At 52.9% G+C, this 27,318-nt stretch overlaps 2 protein-coding genes across 2 annotated transcripts; one reads left to right on the top strand and one right to left on the bottom strand.

Annotated features, from left to right (window-relative positions):
• Nucleotides 1–334: 334 nt before the first annotated feature.
• On the top strand, nucleotides 335–2,077 carry POMGNT2 (protein O-linked mannose N-acetylglucosaminyltransferase 2 (beta 1,4-); the record flags this gene model as incomplete). Its single annotated transcript, XM_080715005.1, has 1 exon — nucleotides 335–2,077. One exon carries the CDS (start codon nucleotides 335–337, stop codon nucleotides 2,075–2,077), a length of 1,743 nt encoding a protein of 580 aa, XP_080571131.1.
• Nucleotides 2,078–3,468: 1,391 nt separating this feature from the next.
• GASK1A (golgi associated kinase 1A) lies at nucleotides 3,469–17,959 on the bottom strand (the record flags this gene model as incomplete). The annotated part of the gene is made up of 4 exons (XM_080715011.1): nucleotides 16,679–17,959; nucleotides 5,492–5,614; nucleotides 4,213–4,316; nucleotides 3,469–3,679 (listed from the first exon to the last, which is right to left on the bottom strand). Exons 1-4 carry the CDS (start codon nucleotides 17,912–17,914, stop codon nucleotides 3,469–3,471), a joined length of 1,674 nt encoding a protein of 557 aa, XP_080571137.1. The 5' UTR covers nucleotides 17,915–17,959.
• Between the last annotated feature and the right edge of the window lie 9,359 nt (nucleotides 17,960–27,318).

The following is a 27,318-nucleotide window of genomic DNA, read 5'->3' as shown; positions in this document are numbered from 1 at the left end:
CTTCTGCTGATGTCTCATTAGCCAAAGCAAGCGATGAAGCCAAACCCGGGTGCATGGAAGCCTCCAGCAGGACAGAGCAAGTATTCTGAACAACAGTCTGATATACCATAGTTACCTGTGTACCCAGTGCTGCCTCAGGCACACAAGCACCGTGCCTGGCTCTTGGGGGCTCGACATGACTCTGGACTGACCGTCTCGGCTCCTGTTCCTTCTCTCCCTCCCTCTGCAGGCTTTCGCTGGTCCTGGGGCACCCACAGGGATGGGAGCAGCCCACCGGGCCTGTGACGCCTCCCAGTGGCCGTCATCTCGCTAGGGCCCCCGCGGTGGCAGTAGCATGCACCTCTCCGCAGTGTTCAACGCCCTCCTGGTGTCCGTGCTGGCGGCGGTCCTGTGGAAGCACGTGCGGCTGCGTGAGCATGCGGCCAGTCTGGAGGAGGAGCTGGCCCTCAGTCAGCAGGCCACGGAGCCAGGCCTGACGCTGAGGATCGAGTACCCGAAGGCGCTGCAGATCCTGACGGAGGGCGGCACGCACATGGTGTGCACGGGCCGCACACACACCGACCGCATCTGCCGCTTCAAGTGGCTGTGCTACTCCAACGAGGCCGAGGAGTTCATCTTCTTCCACGGCAACGCCTCGGTCATGCTGCCCAACCTGGGCACGCGGCGCTTCCAGCCCGCCCTGCTCGACCTGTCCACCGTGGAGGACCACAACACCCAGTACTTCAACTTCGTGGAGCTGCCCGCCGCCGCCCTGCGCTTCATGCCCAAGCCGGTGTTCGTGCCCGACGTGGCCCTCATCGCCAACCGCTTCAACCCCGACAACCTCATGCACGTCTTCCACGACGACCTGCTGCCGCTCTTCTACACGCTGCGGCAGTTCCCCGGCCTGGCCCAGGAGGCCCGGCTCTTCTTCATGGAGGGCTGGGACGAGGGCGCGCACTTCGACCTGTACAAGCTCCTGAGCCCCAAGCAGCCGCTCCTGCGCACCCAGCTCAAGACCCTGGGCCGCCTGCTGTGCTTCTCCCATGCCTTCGTGGGCCTCTCCAAGGTCACCACCTGGTACCAGTACGGCTTTGTCCAGCCCCAGGGCCCGAAGGCCAACATCCTCGTCTCCGGCAACGAGATCCGGCAGTTTGCACAGTTTCTGACGGAAAAGCTGAACGTGAGCCATGCGGGCGCCCCGCTGGGCGAGGAGTACATTCTGGTCTTCAGCCGCACCCAGAACAGACTCATCCTGAACGAGGCTGAGCTGCTGCTGGAGCTGGCCCAGGAGTTCCAGATGAAGACGGTGACCGTGTCGCTGGAGGACCACACCTTCGCGGACGTTGTGCGGCTGGTCAGCAACGCCTCCATGCTGGTCAGCATGCACGGGGCCCAGCTGGTCACCGCCCTCTTCCTGCCCCGGGGGGCGACCGTGGTGGAGCTCTTCCCGTATGCCGTCAATCCCGACCACTACACCCCCTACAAGACGCTGGCCATGCTGCCCGGCATGGACCTCCAGTACGTGGCCTGGAGGAACATGATGCCTGAGAACACAGTCACGCACCCCGAGCGACCCTGGGATCAGGGGGGCATCTCCCACCTGGACCGGGCCGAGCAGGCCCGCATCCAGCAAAGTCGCGAGGTCCCTCGGCACCTCTGCTGCCGGAACCCCGAGTGGCTCTTCCGAATCTACCAGGACACCAGGGTGGACGTCCCGTCCCTCCTGCAGGCCATCCGGCGTGTGGTGAAGGGCCGGCCGGGGCCGCGGAAGCAGAAGTGGACGGTCAGCCTGTACCCAGGCAAGGTGCGGGAGGCGCGGTGCCAGACGTCGGTGCAGGGCGCCTCCGAGGCACGCCTCACGGTGTCCTGGCAGATCCCCTGGAACCTCAGGTACCTGAAGGTGCGGGAGGTGAGGTACGAGGTGTGGCTGCAGGAGCAGGGAGAGAGCACCTACGTGCCCTACATCCTGGCCCTGCAGAACCACACCTTCACGGAGAACATCAAGCCCTTCACCACCTACCTGGTGTGGGTGCGCTGCATCTTCAACAAGATCCTCCTGGGACCTTTCGCAGACGTGCTGGTGTGCAGCACGTAGCCGGGGGCCGCCGCGGGGCCCGCGTCCCTGGGCCCACCAATCCTGCTTTGGCAGCGTCTAGGGTTTATTGTTTATTTATGGAGCGGGCCGGTGCCAGGCCTGTGCCCCGCGTCTTCGTACCACTTCTGAAGTGTGGGGCTTGTAGCCCTCCTTTCTCTTCGTGCTGGAGAGACGCGCTCCCACCTGCTTCTCTCGGCCTGACCATCCGCACGCTGGAGAAGTTCCTCAGTGGGCAGGAGGAGGAAGGACAGTGGGAATCCCAGGGCCCGCCCAGGCTAAGGAGCTGCAGTTTCCTGCGCAGCCCGTGGGTGGGCGTCTGGCTTCTAGAAGCCAGTGATGGGGAGGTTGGTAGGTCGGGTGGCTCCTCAGCTTCATCGCCATGAAATTGACCCACCGCCCAGCGCTGGGCATGTTTGGAACAGCCATTAAACGGTTATAAACATCTTGCTCACGTCTTTTCATTGGGCAGGAGGAAGGGGGTCGGTGGTCAGTTCCTGGAGGCCCTTTGACCCCGACTGTCAGCCAGGGAGACGTGGCGTGGGGAGCGTGAGCGGTCTGGTCGCAGTTCATTTGGCTGGCTGGATTGCTTCCACGTCCCTCTACGTAAGATAAAATAAGGAAGGTCTGGACGTGGCGAGAGGGCTCGGGGAGGCAGGCGGCCCCACAGGGGCTTGTTCTGTGTTCAGCTGGACATGCGCAGACCGTGGCCGGCATGGGATTCTCTTACCATTCAGACCTTGTCTTTCCTACCAGCTGTTTTGCCTAAACCCACGCCTGGTATCCCAGGACTCTCACTTTTTGTCTCATTTACTATGAATTTTCTAGCGAGCGTGTTTTGCTCCTATAATTTTTAAACCAAGAAAACATGAACATTTAAAACCAATAAAGACAAAGCCTTCATGTTTAATTTCTCAGCCCTGAGTCAACTTTCAGGCGGAGCTGTTCTGGGACATAAGTAGAATCCTACGAGGACCTTCATTCTGCTTGTCTCGTCTATTGTGTGTGGGTGTGCACAGGTCCCTTACTCCCTGAACACCCCTGCACACACACACAGTTGTCCGGCTCTGCACACACATGCACAGAGCCCCACTGTACAGTAGGTGGAACAGTCACAGGACAACCTTGAACATCTTTATTGGTGCAAGAGAGTAAAGGCCAGGTCTGCGAAGGGAGAGAGGACTGTGGTGAGACTGAAAACCAGCGCCCCCACCCTCCCAAGCAGGAGAAGCATCCCAGGGTGTCCACGGGCCTCTGGGCTCTGGCCTTTCCCCTATGTCCCATCTCAGGATGGGTGCGCCAAGGAAACGTGGCCTTCAGGGTGGACGCTGGTCGACACAGGTCATGTCCTGGGGAGCCCCAGCGAGGTTGGTCCTGCCGGGGCCGCAGCAGGCTCACGAGGCCTCATCTCTGAACAGCGCGAGCTTGTGCTTCCGGATGTGTCCCAGCAGGACCTGCCCTCTCTGCTCCAGGGTCTGCAGGGCCTGCTTGAGCCCCTGGGCTCCCCCTTGGCTCTCCCAGAACACCGGGTCCGTCTGCAAGGACTTGAGCAGCAGGCTCTGTAGACACCCCGAAGCAAGAATCCGCACAGCAGACTCAGGAAACCTGGAGCACCGTTCCCGAGTCCACAGCAGAAGGGAAGAGGAAAGGCGTGTCAGAGGGTGCTCAGGACAGGCAAAGCCACAGCCCAGACCGGCATAACCAGGCAACCGGCAAGGTCAGCCTGCACCTGTTGTCTTGTCCCCAGGGGGCTTCTCTACCTTCTCTACTGTGAAAGCAAAGGAGCCCCACGAGTCAGCCCTGCCTCCCTGGGCCCCACATGGCAAGTCCAGCCCAGAACAGCTCCAGAAAGCTGGTGTGAGAGGGAAGGGCGGGCCCCAGCTAGCCCCCCACCCAGAGCAGGACTAGCCTTCAGAGGCCCTGCAGGGCCGCTGGTGTTCCCCAGGGACTGGACATCCTCTGCTTATCAGGGCAGGCCCAGCTAGCCATATGCCCTTCAGAAGCTCAAATCCAAAGCTTCTGCCTGATGGACGGTGGTGGGTGGCCTTCTTGGGAGTCATGGTTCAAGGCCCCACTGTCCAGAGCAGGGTCAGAGAGCCTTGTCCCACAAACGCCTGCCCAGCCCCTCGGCTCCTTACCCGTCTATGCCCTCCAGCAGCCGGAAGTTCAGCTTGTCCTCTGGGTGCTGCAGGTTGCCGGCATTATCAATATACACCAGGTGAGACGGATCGCTGCTCCGGACCTCAGAGGAAGAGGAGGGACAGAGACAGGTAGGTACAGGCGCACAAGGGAGCTAGCGCCTCTGGGCTCTGTTGGTGTTAAGGGTCTAGGGCCCCGAGCTGCCCGCCCCACAGCAACCCATGGTCCAAATGGCCCCCATGGCTGAGTGCTTACTCTACATGAGTACTGTGAGTACTGTGCTAAGTGCTTCCCAAGCATCATCTAATTAACCGTCCCAGCAACCTTAGGAGGAAGATGCCAGCATCTGCTTTCTTTTTCAGAAGCAAAGGCTTTAAAAAGTGAGGCAGTTAACACAAGATCACGGAGCTGGTAAGTGCACCGGCTTGGTTGCACCTGGACCCATGGAGCTAAGCCACTGCCCGCTTGCTGGTCTGTATGGCAGAGGGACGGGGTCCTGTTGCAAGCATGTATGGGAGTCAGCAGGAGCAGCCCGCTGTCCAGGACCACGGGCTTCACACGCATGGACACCTGCTTTACCCTTGTGCCCGAACGCCTGGCTTCCACCGAGCACCGCTGAGGACAGACTGACACCCTTCATCCTCAGAAGGCACTGGCCACAGGGGAGAGCTTTGCCACTCCTCGACTTTTCTAAACTAAACCCAGCAGCAGGGGGTCCTTTAGTGCCATAGAAAATGGGGCATGGCTGGGCACAGGAGAACCTCTGCGAAACCCCATGCTCATTCCCACAGTCCTCTCCAGCAGCCAGCCTTAGGTGTGGAACCTCTGTCTCCAGGGCCCCAGCTTCCCTCTTTCTGCCTCTTCTCCCTTCCATTCAGAGACCCAGTTGTCCAGCCTTGCTTCCAGGGGCCCTCGGCGCTCCTGGAGTCTCTGGGGGCAGTGGATATGGTCAAACGGGGCCCCAGCCCATACCCACCTCGGCCACACCCTCAAAGCACCATTTTATCTATTTTATAGATAGTGGATTTCTAGAAATAGTTTTCAGACAAACGGTTCTGCTGTTAAGAATAGAACCATCAAACCCTGTGTCAGATTATCTCTGAAGCTAGCCAACAGCATCTTGTGCAAAGGACAGGAAGAGCCAGGTCTGACCAGGTGAGGCAGATCGCTGCTCCGCACCACAGGAGAAGAGGAGGGACACAGGTAGGTACAGCTGCAGGGAGCTTGTGCCTAGAGTCTCAGCGTCTGACCAGGGACGGCAGTGCAGAGGAGACGTACCAGGATGTGGACCAGCCGCAGCTCGGCGGGGTTCTGGCATTTCTCACGGAGCCTCTCTTCCACACAAGGGTCTGAAGGCTCTGGCTGGAAGCCGCAGCAGCAGCGATCCAGGCGGTCATGGACCTGTGGGGGAACGGCCAGCCTCTGAGGGGGGCACAGGGCCCACCTCCAGCACACCTAGTACTGTGCTGCCTGGCCTGCTGTGCCCTGTGCGGCCCTGGCCACTGCAGGGGCGATCCCCAGTGGCCCTCTGTGCCGGCCAGGAACAGGCTCCGCAGGGGCAGCCGGCTCAGCTCAGTGTCGATGATTTTACTCCATGCTACTGCTTGACCAGTCCCTGAACTCCAGCCTGGTGCCGCCGGGCCCAGCTGTCTACATCAGCCCGTCTACCCAGAGAGACCTGCATGGGTCTCTGTTTTTCCATGAGCAGCAAACGCTAGACCAGGGGTCCTTTCCTCTTCCAAGGCACAAGTCCTTTCCCAGTGGCCCACCCGGCTCCGGCTGCCCCCACAGCAGAGGAGGAGGGCACACCTGTCACAGGTGCCTGTGCACCGGAAGGCCTCACCTGGACCTCCTGGGTGAAGGACCACTGGGTGGCCACCGGTGAGCAACCTACAAACCAGCCCTGGTCAATGCGCCCTGGCTGGGCCACCCAGTAAGGGCAGATAGCATCAGGGAGGTGGTAAAAGACTGACGGCCAAGAGGGACAGGACGCCAACGGCCCCATGCCAGGAGGAGCTCCGTGGAAGGGCCAGGGTGCACCTGCTCCCTCTCAGCCCTCAGGAGGTGGTGCCTCCCGCTTCCCTTGGGGCTCTGATCCCAGCCCTCCCCTGGAGGTGATGATGCAGAACAGTCCCAGGCTCGCCCTGCACAGCAGCGTCAGCCATTTTCAGCCCTTTAAAGGGACAGTGGAGGGTGATGACGATGTAGGTGATGACGAGGGAGATAAAGTATCATAAAAAAAATGTACTTGGTCTTTGTTCCTGGCTCCTGGCACAGAGCTTCCAACATCCTTGGGGTTTTCTGAGTGATTATCTTTTATTACCCATTATTAAGCCCCTGGATCATACCTGTATTTATGGTGTAGTCCCCAGATAGCTTCAGGAAGGGGGCTTTCCACCAGAAAGACACAGGAATAGAGGCTGGGGACATTCGGGCCCCCACAACGCCAGCCAACCCCCAGAGAGAGGTAGGAGGCTGCAAATTGGACTACAAAACTCCAGTGTTATTGTTATTGTTGTTGTTGTTGTTACTGGGATTTGCACCCGGGCATTCTACCTCCAAGATATGCCCCTAGCCCTTTTTATTTTATTTTATTTTTATTTATTTATTTATTTATTTATTTTGGTGGTACTGGGGTTCCTGGAAACCCTTCTACCTCCGGGCTATACTCCCAGACCTATTTTATATTTTTATTTGGAAACAGGGTCTCTTAAGCCAGCGAGGCTGGCTTTGAACCTGCGTGATCCTCCTGTCTCTGCCTCCCAAGTGCAGGGATTACAAGCGTGCGCCACCACGCCTGGCGCTTTATTTTCTTATTTTGAAACAGGGTCTCACTATGTTGTTGAGACTGGCCTCGAAGCTGTGATCCTCCCGTATCAGCTTCCCAAGTACTGGGATTACAGGTGTGCACCACCACGCTTGGCCTATAAAAATGCTTGAACAAAATGCACCAGGATTCCAGACTGGCAAGCCCACCCCTGTACCAAGGGTGACACTCACTAACTCTACAGGGTCCTTCTAGACCTCCGCACAAGCCTCTTCACCTAGCTATCCCCTTGTGCCCATTGCAACAACTCTGTTTTCCTGAATTCCGTGACTCATCTTTGTAAATATGAGTTCACAAGGCCACGTGAGCCCTCAGTTTATAGTCAGCAGGTCAGAATGCAGAACGTCTGCAGCCAGGCAGCCAGCCCTCCCTATGCCGGCTCCAGGCAGTCCATGCAGGACATTTCTACCGACAGCAGCGTTTATTTCCAGAAGAAGCTGCAAGGAATGTTGGCCCCCATGATACGTGTGGCACTGGCTTCCCCAAATCCACGCCCACTCCAGTGTTTGACAGGGAGAGCTTGGCCGGCAGATTCGCCGGTTTGATTATTTTGCCATGCCGTCTGGTTACTTCTTTCCATGGAAGAGAAGTTACGTTTGGACACATACGACCCAGCTCGAGTTTCATTCCCACATCCCTTTGGGATTTGCTCCTTTGCCCCTTTTCTTGGAAAAATGAGGAGTTACCCAAAGAAATGAAAATCCTTTGCCATTTTTCGTTTGCTGAGCCGGCCCAGCAGTGTTGCAGAGTCATGATGTGGATTGAGGTTCGTGGTTAATTTTAGTAAAAGCCCTCACTCTGTGCCAGGTGCCGTTCGGAGCCCTTTGCCCAGCACACTCATTGGCCTCCCAGCAGCAGAGACACAGGCACTGTTACCTTCCCCATTTCAAAGAGGAGAAAACTGAGTCACAGAAGTTGACATTTGTGCCGAAGGTCACAGAGCTAGGAAGTAGTGGTGCCTGGGTTCGAACCCAGGCAGACTGGCTCTGACCACTAAGTCAGTGCGGCAGGCATGTGTTCTGTGGCATCAGGGGTCACAAACTCCTGGACAGCAAAAGTAAGACTTGGTTCAAGCCAGGTGTGGTGGCACACACTTTTGTGAGGCCAGCCTCAGCTACTTGGTGAGACCTTCTGCAATTTAGTGAGACTCTATTTCAAAATAAAGAATGAAAAATAGGGCTGAAGGTGTATCTAAGAAGTAGAATGGCCCTGGGTTCAATCCCCAATACCAATACACACAAAAAAAACTTAGGTCAGTTGTATCCCAGCACCCAGCCTGTGTCAGCATCACTGGAGGCTTGGTTGAAGTTGTTCGGGATGTAAGAAGGAATGACGGGCATGTGTGGATGCAGCATAAAGGACATTGGGGTCTTCCCAGGAGGACTGGGGTGGCTCAGAGCCCACCTTCCATGCCCCACCTCCCCGCCCAGGCTCCAGGGGGTTCATCTGCCTTGTAGGGTATCTGGGTGGGACGGGACACAGCCACCTGCCTGGGGGGCATCAGGCCCAGGAGTGAGAAGGTTTGGGGAGCCCATCACAGAGATTGGGGTGGCCCTAGTCCTCTCAATGGACCCACCAAGCTCCCAGACTACATCTGAGTTCCTCAGCTAGTGCTTGGTCTGGTCTGGTGAGTTCCAGAAGGGACCCTGCTGTCCTGAAAGTCCAGGCCCCGGCCTCCAGGGGGGAAGGGGCTCGCTGCCTGGGGTCAGAGAGTTGCAGTGTGGCTGGAGGCAGGAGAGCCAAGCTCCCTCCAGATGCCTCTCTTGGGGTGGGGGCTGGTCCTCAGCGCCTGGCTGGCTGTCACTGCAGCTCTGGGAAGGTGGGGTGTGGGGAGGAGGAACTTGATCAAAACTGACTCCCATACTCCTCAAAGGATTCACCTGCAGTGCTCCCTTCCTGACCCAATGAAGAGTGTCTTCCCTGGAGGCTCTGGGGAAGGAGCCTGTAGACAGCCTCGTCGGCCCCAAGCCCAGGCCAGATGTCACAGCACCTGCTTTGGAAGCAGGTGAATGGGCTTGGAGGGGCTGGATCGAAAAGAACTACAGCATATCCAAAAGGCCATCTGTTCATCCCTGTAAGATTTAAACATCAACAAAAAACCCAGCAGCCATGAAAAGATGAACTACACAGGGGAAGTGGTTCCCACCAATAGAACCAGGCCAATGCCAGCACAGGGAGGGGAGGAGTGGCCCCGGCCTCCAGGAGTAGGTGGGGCAACTGGTAAAGCTACGCATCCTGACAAGGACAGCCCCTGATGAAGCGGGAATACTAGCTAGTTCTTTCTCCTGTTCTTTCTTCTTCAGGCAGAAGCCAGCGCGATGGAAGAGGAAATGAGGAGACAGAGCACCATCCGTTGCTAATGAGATGGTGGTGAGCGTGGAAAACCTGAGAGGGTAAACTGAGCAACGGTTAAGACGAGCGAACTCATAGGTGGCCGGCAACAGAATTAACACAGAGAGCTGGGCGTGGTGGCACACACCTGTAATCCCAGTACTTGGAAGGCTGAGACAGGAGGAGAGAAGGTTCAAGGCCAGCCTCGGCAACTTAGCAAGACTATGAAAAGAGTTGGGAGTATACTCAGAGGTAGAATGTCCCTGCGTTCAATCCCCAATACCACAAATAATAATAATAATAATAATAATAATAATAATAATAATAGGACTCATACAAAGAGCAGCCAGCTAGACATATTCTGGAAGAAAAGATCCTGTCTGCACTGGCCCAATAAGACAAAATAGCCAGGAATCAGTCCACATGCAGGAGATGCAGTCAGGAAGACGTTGCGACGCTTCTGAGGAACGTGTACAAATGTCAGATACCCTCCCTGTTCTCGGCTAAGAGCACTGTTGTTTAGGATGTAAATTTTTATTAGTCCACAAAAACTTAGCCTCGTTCCAATAAAAACTCAAAAGGATTTGAGGAGGGGATGAAAGTAACAGCTGACTATAAGTTTCATGATTTTAAAAAGCAGGCATAAATATCAAGAAAATTCTAAAAAAGAGCAACGGGAAAAACCAAGCCCTACTGGTTATTAGCATAAAATCTAAAGCTTGGTAATTAAAACAGTGTGATTCAGGCATATAAATAGATCCTTTCCTGGAACAGAAGAGTCCAGAAATAAACCTGTATACACAAAGAAATTGACTATCTGTAAAGGTAGCGTTTCAAACTGGAGGAGAAGCTGATTCTTCACCAAATGGTGCTTGGATATTTGGGTTACCATCTGAAAAAAAGAACTGTTTCATACCTTATCCCTTGTTCCAAAATAACTTCCAGATGGATCCAAGATATATGAAAAACAGGAGAACATTTTTTAAATAACTGAAGTTAGAACGGCCTTTTAAAACACAACACACAAACCTAGAAACCAGAAAAGCTTGATCGATGTGTGTGTGTGTGTGTGTGTGTGTGTGTGTGTGTGGTGCTGGGGATGGAACCCAGGGGCATTCTGCCTCCGAGATACACCCAGTCCTATTTTATTTTTTACTATGAAACAGTGTCTCACTAAGTTATGGAGGGCCTCACAAGTTGCTGAGGCTGGCTGCGAACCTGTGATCCTCCTCTCAGCCTCCCAGGTGCTGGGCTGACAAGCGAGTGCCACCACGCCTGGCTTGGTCAATCTTTTAATGTAAAAAATTTAAACTTTCATTGGGCACAGTGGCGCACGCCTGTAATTCCAGCACTTGGGAGGCTAAGACAGGAGGATTGCAGGTTCTAGGACAGCCTCAGCAACTTAGCAAGACCTTGTTTCAAAAATTAAAAATACTTTTAAACTTTCTGCACATCCACAGGACTATACACGAAGCTTGGTGACAATTGAACCTAAGTAAACTATTACACTTCAGTGAGAACAAAACAATCTATAAAATAACCTATAAGAAGCTTTGCAATAATTAAGAAAAAGACCAACAATCCCACAGAAAATGGGGCAAAAAATATGAACAGTGTTCTGGTCCACATTCTCACAACCATAGTCTGAAGACCCAACCACATAACTTAGAGGAAAGAAGGTTTTCTTTTAGTTTCCAGCTCAGTCCAGCAGACGCGGATCTCAGAACATGGCGGCGGGAGGGGAAGGGAGGGAGAGCGAAGGGCTGCGCTCCTCACATCATGGAGGCCGGAGGCAAGAGCAGGGCAGCAGGGATAGGAGGAACCTCATGTAATCCCCAAGGCTGCACCCCCAGGGACCCACGCCCTCCCCCCACACCCCAGATCAGTCACTGCAATGGATTTACCCACTGCTGGGATTACAGCCCTCAGGACTCAGTTACATCAGCTCCACACATTAATAAGGGGGCTCTTTAGGGGACTTTTATATCTAACTGTAACAAATGGATTGCTTGTTGGAACAGGCTTTTAAGTAGAGGCAGTACTAGAATGAGGATTAAGAAAATACAGGAGACACCAACCTCGGAGGTTGAGCGAAGGCAGTGGAGAGGGGTCGCTTTAAAGTCTTCCCCACAGGCACCTCCCTTGCCTCATGGACTTATTTCCTATTGTATCCAGGAGCAAACTACCACAAGCACAGTAGCTTAAGAGGATGAAACGCCATTCCTTGGTTTCAGGAGACTCTCTCTCTCTCTCTCTCTCTCTCTCTCTCTCTCTCTCTCTCTCTCTCTCTTTATTTTATTTTATTTTATTTTTTGGTGGTACTGGGGGTGGAACCCAGAGGCTTTCTACCTCCAGGCTATACTCCCAGACCTATTTCATATTTTATTTGGAAACAGGGTCTCACTGAGTTGCTGAGAGCCTCACTAAGTAGCTGAGGCTGGCTTCGAACCTGCGCGATCCTCCTGTCTCCGCCTCCCGAGCGCGGGGATGACAAGCGTGAGCCACCACGCCCGGTGTCTCTCTCATTTGGGCTGGTTTTCTGCTCAGGTCTCCCAGGCTGAAACCGTGACGTCAGCCAGGACCACAGCTCACCAGCTCAGGGTCCTCTCCTAGGCACACTGTGGTTGGCAGGGGACCCAGTCCTCGCAATTGTACAACTGAGCTGCTCTGGGATGTCAGGGTCCTGCAAATAAGGCGTGTGCATCATTGTACAGTGTGTGTCTGCAGAGGCGTGTGTCTGACTGACTGGATGACTGTTGGGTACCTATCCACCCTGGCAGAAAGTCCTTCCTTCCCTGGCATTGGACATGGTCACTGGCTTGCATTAGCCAATGTTATGTCAGCAGGTGTGCCATTGGAAGAGGACTCGGGGTGCTTCTGCAGTTTGATGGGGCTCTTGGACTGCTCCTATCCCCAGGAATAGAATTTGCCTGGGTAGTACCACACCTTCTACCTAGGCCATAGGATAAAAAAATGAAAAGCAGCCCCAAATCCAACCCACAAGCTTTGGAGCCAAGCTCGGTTGAGCCCCATTACCCATAGGCAACCGAGCAGGAAATAAAGAGCTGGCGTTTGAGCCACTGACTTTGGGGAGCCTTGTGACACCATTGTTTCGGTAATCGCTAGCTGATAGACTGCCACGCGGGCTTTGAAGTGTGATGTGGATGGTGGGGTGGGTGGAGATGTGTGGGTGACGCCTGCATGTTCTGTGTCTGGGCCTGTGCTGTGCTGTGATACACAAGGGCTTTTAGAGGATAAACCCAAGCACGGAGCGCACATACTAATGTCAGAGCGCGCTGGCTGTGGGCTTTGTACCCAGCCTAGTCAGCAGGTTCCCGGCAGAGAAACCCACAGCCTGCAGCCGGCCAGTGGTTTCTAGGAAGGAGGTATCAGCCAGACGGGACTGTTTGACTTGACTAGTGTCCAGCAAACTAGGAAGAGGTGGCACGGGCCCATCCGAGTTGCGCCTGACCACACAACCAACCTGTGTGTGCCTTGGCTGCAGAGACCTCTGTCCCCACAGCAGCAGCGCTCGGCAGCCAAGGACAAGCCCCACACTGCAGCCCCAGAGATGAACAGAGGAGCTCTGTGCAGAGAGAAGGTGGCCTGGAGTGCGCCAGCCTCTGGGAGGAGCTGGACCTCAGACCTCAAAACCCGGGCATCCCACAGGCGCCCCTTCCCGCCCTGATTCACAGCTACTGAACAGTGACTCGGATGGCGAGAGTGAGGCTGGAGCCAGTGCTGAGCTCTGGCGGGTGATAACTGCTCTGGGCCTCAACTTGAAAACAGAGATAAATGCAGCATCTCGCCGTTGGGTTGCCATGAGGATGGGATGAGTTCGTTGGGCGGGGACAGTGCCTGCTTACAGTGGAACATGTGCCACCACCAGGTACCGCACAAGGCAGATTACCTGACCAATGTCATGTGCAGAAACCATCTAGGGTGTGTGGCAGCGTCTGACATAGGCAGGGCTCCCCCAGAGACAAGGATGCAGTGTATTTGGGAGCTAATTTCAAGACACATACGGAGGGAGCCAGGAGGTGGGAGGGAAACCAGGATTGCTAGTGGATAACTGGGCTGCAGTCCTGGCGGGGGCTCTGGGAGACGAGACGCAGACCTGAGCAGGGACATTTGCACACCGACCTCCATCAGCCACAGTGGAGGGCTGATCCTGAGCTAGCATAGCCTTTCCTGTCCACCCAGGACTGTCCCAATTCCAGCTCTGGAGATCCTAAGATCTGGAGCCTCCTCCTCTCCAGCCTGCAGGGTGTGAATTCCCAGCACCTCCAGGGTGTCCCACACCAGGCAGAGCAGGCTGAGGCCCTGGGCAAGCCCCAGGACGCCCCTGCTGGTAAGTAGGAGCCAAGCACTAGATCAGGGCTGCAGGAATGCCCTGGGGACACCCATCCCTGGGGAGGTGGAGATAGGTGGAGAGAGGAGAGGCAGCCTGCTCGGTGGGGAGTTCCTGGGGATGGGAGGCCGAACCCAGGTCTGTCTGATGGAGGCTCAAGCCTCTGACTGCCCCTCCACCCTGCAGCCATGGGCCAGAGACTGGTGGGGCTGGAGGGACTGCAGGAGACCAGCTCGTCCTGTGGCCGGGAGCAAAGGTACAGGCCTCATCATATCAGCAGGCAGACAGGGACACGGGCAGCCACAGAGGAGGGCGGTGGGTGGGTGTGGGGCTTGTGGTCCAAAGGATATAAAGAGGGGACAGAGCCACCTAGCTCAGGGGGGTCCTGCCCTGTGGGAATGGAGGCCCACTGCTACCAAGAAATCAGAGCTTTCAAAAGAAGCTGGGTTTTTATGGAACATCTCCAGAGTACTATGTATTGTCTAAGAATTCTGCACTACATTGGGGGCCCACCCTGGGTCAAGCAAACACCGCATATTGGGCGCTGGCTGCCTGGTTATGGCCTGAATCTCGCCCCATAGCCTGTCCACTCACCCCAGGTGAAGCTGAGGCCTAGGGCTTCCCTCCAGAAACGGCCTGGCCTGGCGAGCGTCTAGTGCGCACATCCACCTCTGCTGAGCTTGCTCAGTTTGTTTCCCTATTTCTTTTTTTTATATTTTATAATTTTTTATTTTATATTAAATTTTATATTAAATTATTTTATATCTTATTTTACATTAAATCTATTGAATTTATTTTATATTAAATTTATAAATTATTTTATAATTTTTATTTTATATTAAATTTTATATTAAATCTATTGGATTTATTTTATATTAAATTTAGAAAATATTTTATAATTTTTTATTTTTATAAATTTTTATTGGTGCGTTGTAGTCATACATCTCAATGGGATAAAAACTTGTGGAGATATACATGCACACATCACCCCATCAGCCCCTACCCAATCTCTAACCCCTTCCCTCCCCCTCCCTCCTACCCATGCTTGGCTTCCTGACTGACTTTGATGTGTTTAAGTTCATCATGTGCTTTAAAGAGTTTCCCTTCTCCTCCCTCTTAGCCCCTCAGATATGTCACCTTCATTGCTCCTCTAGAGGGTCCCTTCTTCATCTAGAGTTCCTCCCATTACCCATTTCTACCAAATATATATATATATATATATATATATATATATATATATATATATATATATTGTGGTACTGGGGATGGAACCCAGGGGCCTTCTACCTCTGGGCTACACTCCCAGACCTATTTTATATTTTATTTGGAAACAGGTCTCTTAAGCCAGCATAGTTGGCTTCAAACCCGCACGATCCTCCTGTCTCAACCTCCCAAGCACAGGGATTATAAGCATGCGCCACCACGCCTGGCTTCTCCCAAATATAATTTGCACATTAAGAAAAGCATCTGATTTATTTTTGTGACATTTCACTATAAATGCCGTGTTTTGTTCTCCCTATGGCTGGGCAAAATTCCATTGTGTACATATCCCATAGTTTTGAAATCCACTCATCCGCTGAGCCGTTGAAGGACATCCTTATTTCTTTCCAACAGTGTTTCCACATCCAGCTGACCATGAGGAGCACAGCCATAATATTGACCAGCCAGTTAATAAACAGCCAATGCCGGCAGCCCAGTCAGATCCCGGGCCCCGGTGGCACCCCCTTCCCTCGTATCCTCGCTCATCCCCCCGATGCAGCATCTCCAAGGTTCATTCCCAACATGGCAGGATCACCTGAGCTCAGGAAACCCGCGCTCAAGCTGGGCCAGTGTTGGCCCTTTATCGCTCTCCTTCCTTTAACACTCTCTCTGATTCTCCCTCTCACTTTCTATCTTAAACTATATAAAACCATCTTGAGCCAGGTGTGGAGGTGCACGCTTGTAATCCCAGTACTCGGGAGGCTGAGACAGGCGGATGGCGCAAGTTCGAAGCCAGCTCAGCTACTTACGTAGTGAGGATCTCAGCAACTTAGTGAAACCCTGTTTCCAAATAAAATATATATTAAAAAAATAGGTCTGGGAGTGTACCCCAGAGGTAGAAAGCCCATGGGTTCCATCCCCAGTACCCACACACACACACACACACACACACACACACACACACACACACAAAAACCCATCTTGATTCGAAGACATAGCCATATACAGTGGCATGCCGGTAAATGCTTAACAACTGGTTCTCCGGGAGTAGAGGGGAGTTGATTTGCAGTGTTTGCTAATTTCCGTGGTGTAGATATTTTTGCCCTGAGAAACTTCAACTCCCAATACTGAGTGGGGAGTTGGCAAGAGATGGGCGTGTCTCAAGCTCCCACGGTGCTCACTATACAGACACAGTAGACATCGCTGCGAGAGCACAGAGCGGGGGAAACTGTGGCACCACCACAAAGCAATGGGATGTATTGCTTTGTATTTATTACTTGGTTGCTAATAATTTATTAGCAGAAGTTTTGTTTTTGTTTTTTTTGGAACAGGGCCTCACTAAGTAGCTGAGGCTGGCTGCAAACCTGAGATCCTCCTGTCTCAGCCTCCCAAGTACTGGGATTACAAGCGTGCGCCACCATGCCCGGCACCTTTATTATTAAAACGAGGTTTCACTAAATTGCTGTGAGGTCTGTGGGAGCCCTTTCTCAGCACCCCAAGTCCTGGGATTACACACAAGCACCACCACACCTGGCTCTGTCAATTTAATTTTTAATATTGCTTATGTCTCATAACCAGCCATAAATAAAATTCCTCAAGATTTTGGCCGTCGGCTCTTGTGAATTGAGGTGACCTGGCTCCACCACACCAGTGCGTAAATAGAGACAGAAAACTGCAAAAGCAGGTGCGTGGAGTCCAAAGGCCAGGACGGGAGAGTCAGCACCCTGTGCAGCTCTCCACTGCCTCCGCCACCTACCTGCAAGAGGAAGTCGAAGAGGGCCAGGCGCGCCCACTCGGCGCGGTGGATGCCCGAGCAGGAGGCCCGGCCTGGCCGGCCGCAGCCGTGTGCCAGCAGGGCCTGGTACTGCAGCCAACCCAAGGCCAGGGAGTTCTGGTCCTCGTCTGGGTCCGCCAGGTGCTGCACATCTGGTGCCCACCAGATGACGGGCCGCACTCTCCCGTCCGTGTAGCGGTAGGGCAGCAGGGGGCTGTGGAAGCGCCGGGCCAAGGCGGGCAGGCTCCGGCGCAGGCCCAGCACGCGGTCCAGGTGGAAGGCCAGGACCTCGGGCAGGTCCCCAGGCCTCTTGATCAGGCCGCAGAGTCCCTGGGAACAGAGCTGGCTGAGCCCAAGAGGAGACACGTCCTGAAGGTCGCCCTGGGCAGAGAAGCCAACCTGCAGCACCTGCCCATGGGCAGGGACCCTGGCTTTGCCCACCACCTCTTCCTGTGCCAGCAGCCGGAGGGTCTGCACATCATGTTCTGAGAGCCAGGGTGGAGCCTGCGCACTAGTCCTTGGGCTGGTCCAAAGCCCGGGGATCTCAGCATTACACCATGGGGACCCCTGTAGCTCCCCAGCAGAGCCGGGCCACCAAGGAGCCCCAGAGGCAGGAGTGTCAGCTCCCGTGTGCTCCCCGCCAGGCAGTACTCTGTCTCCAGCTCCCAGCTGCAGATCCCTGCCTGCTGCTGGCTGGGGCTGGAGCGCCACACCAACGGTAGCTCTCCACGTCTGTCCAGCTGTCCGGTCGCTCTCTGTGAACGTGCTGGCCAGGATGCCCATCTCTCTGTTTGTCTCCTGGATGGCACCCCCAGGCCAGCGATGGACCAGGGCTTTGGTCTCACCCTTCCTTGAAAGCACGGGATGCTGGGTACCGAGTCTCAGAGCTCCTGTTAAAGTTACGTCCCTCCTGTCCCGCCCTCGGCGCCTGTGATCACCTCTGGAGGACGGTCTGCTTCTGTCCACTTCCCCTCCATGGCCCTGCTTCTCATCACAGACCATGGTGGAGTTTCTGGGCCCAGGCCGGCCTCTCCGGAGCACCATGTTTCTTGGCCGCTGTCTCCGGCTGGCACTCAGAGCCTGCCGGATATGGTGCGAAGGGGTGCCAGGCTCCCCCTGGGGCTCCATGGGACCAGGGTCTGGGCCAGCAGCCGGACAGTCAAGGGGAAAGTGAGTGATGGCCATGGCAGACAGGGTTATCAGGAGGCAGAATGCCATCACTGCCCGCCTCTTGCCTCGCAGCCTTCTCCAGAGCCAAGATGCCTGGGGAGGGCAGAAAGAGAGAGACCATGAGATCCGGAAAGGCGTCAGCCCCCGCCCACAAAGCAATGGGGTCGGTGTGCCAAGGGGCTTCCTAGGGGTGCAGGAGGGGAAACAGTGTGGCCAGGTGGAGACAACCGTGCTCAGAGTGGACGCAGCAGCCCGGCCGGCTCCCGGTACTCCAGCCCCGGCTTGCTTTGCCTGGACGCTGCTGCGGGTACACAGGCTGGGCTTCTCCCCACACAACTCTGCCCCTCAGGGGCTCTTCCCTCATCTGTCCCCACCTCTGAGCACTGGCCCCTCTGCTTCTACCTCCCTGCAGGTGCCAGGGCCCCTCTGGAAACCTCCAGTCATTGCCACAAATGCACTCACCCCCTTTCCCAAGACGCACGGCTGCTCTGCTAGGCACGACTTCTGCCCCGCCTCCTTTCCCCTGGACATGGCCATGGGACAGAGTCCCTACCCTGAGCCTGAGGATCCAGCACCCTGCCTGCCCCTCCTGCTTCCGGGGAAGTAGGACTGTGTGTGGCGGGGGTACTGGGGATGGAACCCAGGGCTACACCCCCAGCCCTATTTTTTATTCTTTATTTTGAAATAGGCTCTCACTGAGTTGCAAAGGACCTCACTAAGAAGCTGAGGCTGTCCATGAACCGCAATCCTCCTGTCTCAGCCTCCCAAATGCTGGATGACGAGCGTGCGCCCCTCGCCAGGCTATGGACTTGGTCTTTCTGTGCTGCCTTTTAGAACTTGGCACCTGAAAGTGGCAGCTCAGCCAGGACACCCCTCCAGGGACAAGGATTTTCAGCTCATGGTCCCTACACCAGCCGCCTCAGTATCTCCTGGAAACTGGCCAGAAACCCATATCCTAGAAGCACCTAGCTAGAAGAAGGCCAGCACCCTGGGTGTGCATGGGTTCCCCAGGCAACTGAGGCCACTGCAGGAAACACCCTGGAGCCGGCAGAGTGGGCCTGGGTGCCCGCGAGGCCATGGTTGGTGAGGCAGCAGGAGCCCTGCAGGCTCTGCACCTGGGAACCTTTCTTCTGAAGACACACCTGAGCCGGGCGTGGGGCACACACTTGGAATCCCAGCACTCAGGAGCTGAGACCGGAGGATGGTGGTTCACAGCCAGCCTCAGCTACCTAATGAGGCCCTCCACAACTCAGTGAGACCCTGTCTCCAAATAAAGAACAAAAGCTAGGGTTGGAGGTGTAGCTCAGAGGTAGAATGTCCCTGGGTTCCATCCCCAGTACCACAAAAATAAATAAATAAATATTAAAAAAATAAAGACACACCTGGCAACAGCGCACTGAAACACAGCAAGACTCAGCAAGCAGAGGGCAGCCCATGCCCCCAAAACTCTCCCCAAGGAAATTTACTTGCTTCTGAGAGAGCCTGAAGCACTGCTCAGGGGCAATCCACCTGCTCCTACCTCTAAGAGTCGGCTGATGCCACGAGGCCTCACGGACCAGAGCATCAAGAACTCAGAAAATGGGGAAATAATGTAATATACCCGTGTCATGTCCCAGGTCCCTCTGCTGCCAGCTGCTCTCACAGCGGGGACCCTTCCCCTTACTAGCCCCCCGCCAAGCACCTGAATCCCTCTGCCCTCTTGCAGGAGAATTAACACCTTTGATGACAACCTTCAACTACGAGGAGATGAAGACAGTAGATGGGTGCCCGGCCCCAACCTCCAGAGGGGCGGCCCTGGGAGGCTTGCTACCTGGTGCACTGGGGTCCTCAGCCTGGGCGGACATGACTTGTCACTCTAGGCTGCCTTTATTTGATGACCCTGTTGGGATCAGATCCTATATTCTTGCCCTGATCAGATACATGTTTAATTTCATCTTTACGGCCACTTAAAGTACACAAGTAAAAAGCATGCATAGACCACACAGTGCTGGCTCCAAATCGTACTACGGAAACCCAAGGACTGTGTCCTTCCCCTCTCCAGAGGGAGCCGTAGGAACCATCAGGGTGCCTATCTCCCAGGCCAGTTTCTTTTTTGCATTATGACCTAAATACATGTCACTGGGTATTAGTTTCCTGTAGCTGCCATGACAAATTACCACAGGTGTGATGGCTCCAGGCTGGAGAGGTGTACACTCTTAAAGTTCTGGAGGCCGGAAATTTCACATCAGTTTCAATGCATCAAAATCAAGATATCGACAGTTTCTAATTTTTCAAAACAAAGAGTGCCACAATGAACATCCAGCACACACATCTCTGGGAGAAATTCTAAGGATTTCTGCAGACGAGAGAGCAAGGCAGGAAGTTGTTGGGTTCCATTTCTATTTCCTTTAATCCTCATGGCAACCTATGGAAATTGGAATTATATAATCCCTAATTCACAGCTGAGAAAACAGAAAGGCACAAAGGCCTAATGTCTGCCCAGGGGCCATAGAGCTGGAGGGAATGTGAGCATTTGAAATCAACACTGCAAGGGGAAACAGCCATAGACATGTTTGTTTGGGTTTCTTCTTCTAATATGAGAAATGAGTTTTCAAGTTGGAGTCAAGCTCTGCAGTCTTAAAGGACCAGATACAACTTGGAGAAATAAATCATCTTCTGAAGATGTTCCACAGGGACAGGCTGTTTTGATCCACTCCCGGCCCCACTTGGCCTCTGCAGACCTGGGAAAGTTGGCAGCGTGTGGAGAGAGGTTGGAACGGCCATGAGCAGATGTCCCCGGTAGGGCCACCCAAGTAAAGCTTTGGGAAAAGAAAAGCAGCTTTGATCAAACTGGAAAAACATCCTCTGGAGAGAAATACTCAGCTGAATAATAAAGAGTGCATTCGAGAAAACAGAGGGGGTGATACAAAGACACTAGAAAGCTTGCTGGTGGGACCCGCGCTGACCCGCTGCTGCACGCTGGCCAGATGACCACCGGCCCCAGTTCTCACCATCCAAGCACTCCCATGGTCTATCGGAGAGGGAGAGAAATGGCGTCTTCTTTACTGTCTGGTTCTATAGCTTCTCTGCTTCTCCTTCCCACTTAAACCTACTTTCTACCCATTCACCAGGACTTCCCTTGACTCCTCAGAGAAGATGTCACTGGTCCAGTGTTCACATCTACCCACAGCTGCAGAGGAAAAGGAGGAAGAGGAGGAGGAGGGCGAGGAAGAGGAGGAGGGCGAGGAGGAGGAGGAGGGCGAGGAGGAGGGTGAGGAGGAGAAGGGCGAGGAGGAGGAAGGCTAGGAGGAGGAGGGCGAGGAGGAGGAGGAGGAGGAGGAGGAGGAGGGTGAGGAGGAGAAGGGCGAGGAGGAGGAAGGCTAGGAGGAGGAGGGTGAGGAGGAGGAGGAGGGCGAGGAGGAGGAGGAGGAGGAGGAGGAGGAGGAGGAGGAGGAGGAAATTGAATGTCCCCCCAGCCCTCATGGAAACAGGATAGCAATGTTGGAGGTGGGGCTTGGTTGTACTCTCAGCAGTGGATAAATCCACTGAAGAAGTTTATCTGGGAGGTGGCCTGGGCTGGTAGGGTGCAGCTGGAGAGGACGGGCTCCTGGTGTTGCAGCCGTGGCTCTTATACGTGACTCCTCCTCCTCCCGCTGTCTTTGGCTTCTGGCCTCTGTGCTGTGAGACCGAAGCCTTGGGCTTTCCCTCTCTCCACTCTCACTCCCCCCCGCGCCCTGAGGTCCACAGTCCCAGGCCTCACGTGGACTGAACCCCCAATCCCCAAGGAAACCATGAGCAACTCTCCCTTCCCCCAAGTTGCAGGGTCAGTTGTTTTGTATGCAGCCTTGATAATGCTGACTAAGGCACGCCCCTGTGCTTAACAAGCACGATTCCAGCCAGCTGGCAGAGGAGAAGCAAAGCCATTTATTCTCAACTCCTAGACATCCAACAGAGATGCCGAAAATCTGGTCCTCAAGCCAGCTGCTGTGGAGGATGGCGGTCACAGGATGTTCAGAGAAGACGGAGGGCAGATGGAGAGCTCACGTGCCCCGTCCCACCCAACAGACAGCATGACGACACTTGCGAAGTATTCCTTAAGAGATTTCTGAGTGAGACAGGGGGCCATGGGCTCACGATGATGACGTTAATGACGACGAGGAGGAGGATGTTGTGTGTGTGCATGTGTGTGTGTTTAATAAGAGTGGGTCTGGTGGTTTCTGAGGTCCTCACCAGAGGAGTGGCAACCCCATGCATCCCGCCCCAAGCTTTGCTGTTTTCTAAACGGCGCTCACACACATGCTTCACAGGCTCTGACCGAGACTGGCAGAGATTTTGGAAACTAGAGTTTCTGTGCCATCTTTTTAAAGTTTAGCTGAATAACTGTCATAACACAAGTATGCAGGGGTGAGAGGGAATACACGCGCAGATTTCAGAGGCTGGATTGAAACCACATGTCCTAGTCCTGTGAGTAGGCCTGCAGGCGAGACCTGGCACCGCTCCGCTGCCCCAGGCCTCAGGCCGTGAAAGCTAGGCTGGCACAGGCCTCTGGGGGCAGGGGAAAGGCCTGGCCCTGAAAGCCCCCTGGTCAAATTGGCTGAGTATCAGGGAGCTGGAATTGGCCCTTTCACTGCGGACAGAGTCACACAGACAGGCTGTCTATCTCCAAAGCCACCTCTCAGCCAGGCTCCTTGCTCAGCTCCACTAGTGGCTTAGGATTTTCCGTCCACATCAGCAACTTCAAGACAAGAAAGGACTTTTGTCCCTGTAATTTCTAGCCCAACCAATTTTAAGATAAAGTAAAGATAACCAAAGGAATTACAACTAGCATTTATTTATTGTTTGCTATGTGCCTGGAACTATTTGAAGAACTGGCCTCATTAGGTCCTCATGCTGGAGTTATGGGGCAGGAACTAGTGTAATTATCCCCATTTTACAAGTAAGAAAAACAATGCTTTACAGCTAACAAGGGCAGCAGCGAGGTATGAGCCCCGTCAGCTTCGGTCCAGGGGCAGGGAAGGGGCTGCCGTTTTAACCACGACTCCAGCCCTAACTCTAGACAACTGTGCTGGTTTTAGAAATGGACCTGAAATCAGACCGATTCTCACCACTGTGACTCAACCAGCCTGACCACACACAACTTACAGGAAGGAAGGCTTGTTCACAGTTCTGGAGATTTCAGAGGTTCAGTAGATGTCTGCGGAGCTCAAGGGATGATAATGGAGAGAGAAGGGCTCTGCTCTCACACCAGGGAGGCAAAAGCAAGGAGAAAGTGTGAGAGGAGGGACCACAGAGAAGCCCGAAGGCCAGGCCCCAGAGCCCTCCTAGGCAGCCAGGCCCCCCCTCTACATGGCTGCCTGGTTTCTGCGAGGACATTCTAAACGCAAACCGTTATAGGGGCCTCTCTCAAAGGATGCTTCTCGGGGAGTAATCAGTTTGTCTATAAAGTGAGACTTGAAAAAGAACAAAGGCAGGTGTCAGCCCTTTTGTATCAGGGCAAAGTGAGGGGAAATAAAAATGTTTGCAGGTTACATGTTTTTATTCAGAGCTGAAATAACGACGTCTCTCAACTTTATTTCTTATTTCTCTAAGTAGAAGAATACCAAGGGGAAAATGCTACCTACCATCTGACCCACTCAAATCTGGGTGTATTTAAGAGGCGGCATTAAGAGTGGCCTAATAGCCTGTTATCCTCAAGTTGGAGCTGAGGCTTGATCTCAGAACGAGGTGGGCTCTATGCCTGCTGCTTGTTCCAGAACCAGATGGCGGCCCAGTTCCTTTCAGCCCAAGCATTCTCAAGACTATAGGCTAGAAATCAAAAACATCTGACTTCTGAGGTTAATATAGCAGCTCCAAAAAACAATAACCACATCTGAACACATGCCATGTTCCGGCTCGCTCAAGACCCTACAATCGTGCTCTAATATAGCTATTTATTTAGAGAAATATCCTTGTTCGGGGTCACACAACTATTAGTGGCAGGCAGGACTTGAGTTTTCCCCGAAGCTCATGTACTTTTCACCCCACCGAGGACGACCTGGGAGTCGCTGGAGCTCCGGATGCAGGCTGAGTTTAGGGAAGGGACCCACACAGGAAAGGAAAGTGCTGCGTCTTCTCACAACCACTTCCGGTGACTCCCTGGCCACTTCCGGTGACCTTCCATGACCGCTTCTAGTGGCGTCATACATTCCCCCACGTGACTTCACACACCTCTTCCAGAGACATCACAAGCCACTTCTGGTGGCTTTGCACATCCTCTTCCGGTGACACCACAAGGCCCTTCTGCTGACGTCCCAAGCCACTTCGGGTGTCGTCACAGAGCCCCTTCTGAAGTCTTTGCATAGCTGCTTCCTGTGTCTTCATAAGCCACTGCCTTTAACCTCAGCAGTCACTTCCGGTGTCTTGCACAGCTGTTTCCAGAGACTTCACAGAGCCAGTGTGTGTGTGGCGTGTGTATTTGTGTGGGGTGTGTGTGTGTATGTGTGTGTGTGTGTGTGTGTGTGTGTGTGTGTGTGTGTGCAGTACTAGGATAGAACTCAGGGGCGTTCTACCTCTAGACTACACCCCCAGCCGTATTCTAGTCTGGAAACAGGGTCTTGCTAAGTTGCAGAGAGCCTAAGTTGCTGAGGCTGGCCGGCGAACCCGCGACCCTCCTGTCTCAGCCTCACAAGTAGCTGGGATTACTGGCGGGCGCCACCATGCCTGGCTGCGCCACTTCCTTTGAACTCCTACAGCCACTTCCTGGTCCACAGGGACTTTGCGGCCTTTTCAGGTGAGTCTGCACAGCCCAGTCCTGAGGCTGCCCCTCTCCCGATCCATCAGACGGCCTTGGCTTGGAGTAATTCACCGGACGCCAAGTCTAAGAAGCCAGCCTAGCTTCATAAATGGCATGCAACATCGTAGAGATGCTTAAGGACAGAAAAAAGGTTGTTGAAAATGAAAATCGCTTAGATCTCTTCACCGTTCCTTACTCTGACCGAGCAAACGCCCTCCTTGGCACGTTTGAAGTGAAGTATTTTGAACAGGTAAAGGCACCGTGAATATTCGAATCCAGGGGATTCATTGGGGGTGGGATAGGGATGAAGGGCCCATGGAAGGTATCATTTGAAATTCCCTTAAAGCTCAGATTTGAATCTCATTTTCTCCAAGCAAATATGGTGGGAAGAGCCAGTCATGAGCCCAAACTGTGGCCCAGGTTCTGCTGCCTAGCTTCTTGTGTGAAGTCAGAGACACAGTAAACAACGAGGTGCTAAAACTTTTCTGGGGAATTCATGGCAGTAGCTAGTGCCGGGGGGTGGAGAGGAAGACCCTGTCAAGGGGGATGGGAGAAACAGGGAGACACACCCCAGAAAATACTAGCTTTAAAAGCAATAAAGAAAGGAATGTCAATTTTAGAGATGGTAGAAATCTGTGGTCCAAATGAATTCTCCATGCCCTTATGAAATAAGAAAAGGAATTTTAAAAACTGTTTCATAAAGGGCTGTAGCCAAAAGAAAAAAAAAATTGTTTTTAAGTGCAGCAACAGAAATTGAAATTTAATTCTCTCGGCCCACTCTGTTGCATGCTCTAATGGTATTTGTGTGATGGGGTTGCTCACTCTTTGGGATTTGAGAAAGCCCCAGGAAGTGGCCCCTGACAACATCAGGGTTCTCCTCGGGGCATTTCCTGGCAGGAGAAGGCGCTGGCTGGGTAACACCTGAGCCAGGCTCCATGCTTAGGACCTCACCTTCGCCACGTTGGCTAGCTCAAGAAAAGAGGTCTCCTTGATCGTTCTCCCACTCCCAAACACTTGAAGCATGCTGAAACTTGAACCCGCCATGAGGCAGACAGGCGAACAATAGATTCAGAATCCAGGGTCCCAGAGCAACTAACTACTGCCCACTAGATCCTCAGGGAGGAATGAATGAATGAATGAATGAATGAATGAATGAAGTGCCCACGTCCTGAAGAGCATCTGATACAGCAGTGGAGTTCAGTTCATGCTAGAATATAAAACTGACTTCGTTGGACCAGTAGTCCCAGAACTTTTTTTTTATCACGTACTGGTAAAAATCTTGAGCACAACCCTTCCGATATTTGCTAGTTGTGTTTCCCGAAATTCACATACTACAAACATGTAGTGCCACATGAATATGTTTGTTATATAATGTGAGAAAGAAATTTAAAATTGTAATGATAAATATAAAATGGGATTCTGCAGTGGATCGTCTGTACCCACTGAAGACAATGAGCCCCACTTTGGAGACCTCTGGTTTAGAGAAGGTCTGCCTCCTTTGCACACAGGAGGACTCTGGCAGGAAAAGACATTCTCTATCTCTTATTTGTTAAAAGTACATACATACCCATGGAGCACTAGAAATCATCTGAAGAGGTTTTGAGACCAAATAAGTAGGTGTTTCCTTGTGTAAATCAGGAGAGTCACCAGGTTGAGATCAGTAGAGCTGGGTGTGCCTGTAATCCCGGTATTCGCATCTATAATCTTGGTATTTGGGAGACCGAGACAGAAGGATCTCAGGTTGAAGGACAGACTCAGCAACTTACTGAGATTATCAGAACCTAGTGAGATCTATTTCAAAACAAAAATTAAAATAAAAAGGAGAACTAGGGATATAGCTCAGAGGCAGAATGCCTCTGGTTTCAATATCCAGTACCATAAAAAAAAAAATTGAGATCCACAGCCTTGAAGGAAATTAATCAAATAGAGCACAGGTACATTTGAATGAGAAAATCTGAACACCTGCCATCCTTGAACATTCAAGGATGAAAAATCAGAGAACAAGAGTCAGGAAACAAGAAATGTGGAAAATACTCAGCTTGACTTTCAAAAAATAAGAGAAAAAAAGACTCTGGAAATGGGACTTTCCTGTGAGCCAGTATTTCTCTACCTCAGAGTCATTCAACAGAATGAAAACCATGTCTGAAATGTAAAATAGCGCAAACCATATCTGAATAATGCAAACCATTATCTGAAATTTAAATTTTTCTGGTAGCCATGTTGTAAAATTGGAAAAAGAAACAGGTGAACTAACAATATGTTTCATTGAATCTGATATATCCAGAATATTACCATTCTGACATAAGGTCTGTTAATACATATTTTACACTGTAGTAAGTCTCTGAAGTCCAATGTGTGTCTCATACATACAGTATATCTCTCGGCTCAGACCAGCTGCATATCAGTATGGAGCCAGTGGCTACCATATTGAATGGCACATCTCCAAGTGGAGGCAGAGGTTCTTGGAGCCCAGGAGCCTACAGAATATATGTGGGGGAGTCCTGTATCAAAAAAAAAAAAATGGCACCAGGCCACTGAGCTGTGCAACCAGAAACCCAAATACAAATCGGGCATCAAATTGCAGTACAGCTGAGTCCTAACTTTCGAGAAAGATGGAACTTTTAAGAAGTCAAACCTCAAAAATCTCAAATTAAGCAAAACTCAGGTCCAGATTCAAATTACCCTTAAAACTCTCTTAAGA

Source organism: Muscardinus avellanarius (genome assembly GCF_963383645.1).
Source record: "Muscardinus avellanarius genome assembly, chromosome: 18".
NCBI lineage: Eukaryota > Metazoa > Chordata > Mammalia > Rodentia > Gliridae > Muscardinus > Muscardinus avellanarius.
This window is presented reverse-complemented; position numbering and strand designations above follow the sequence as displayed.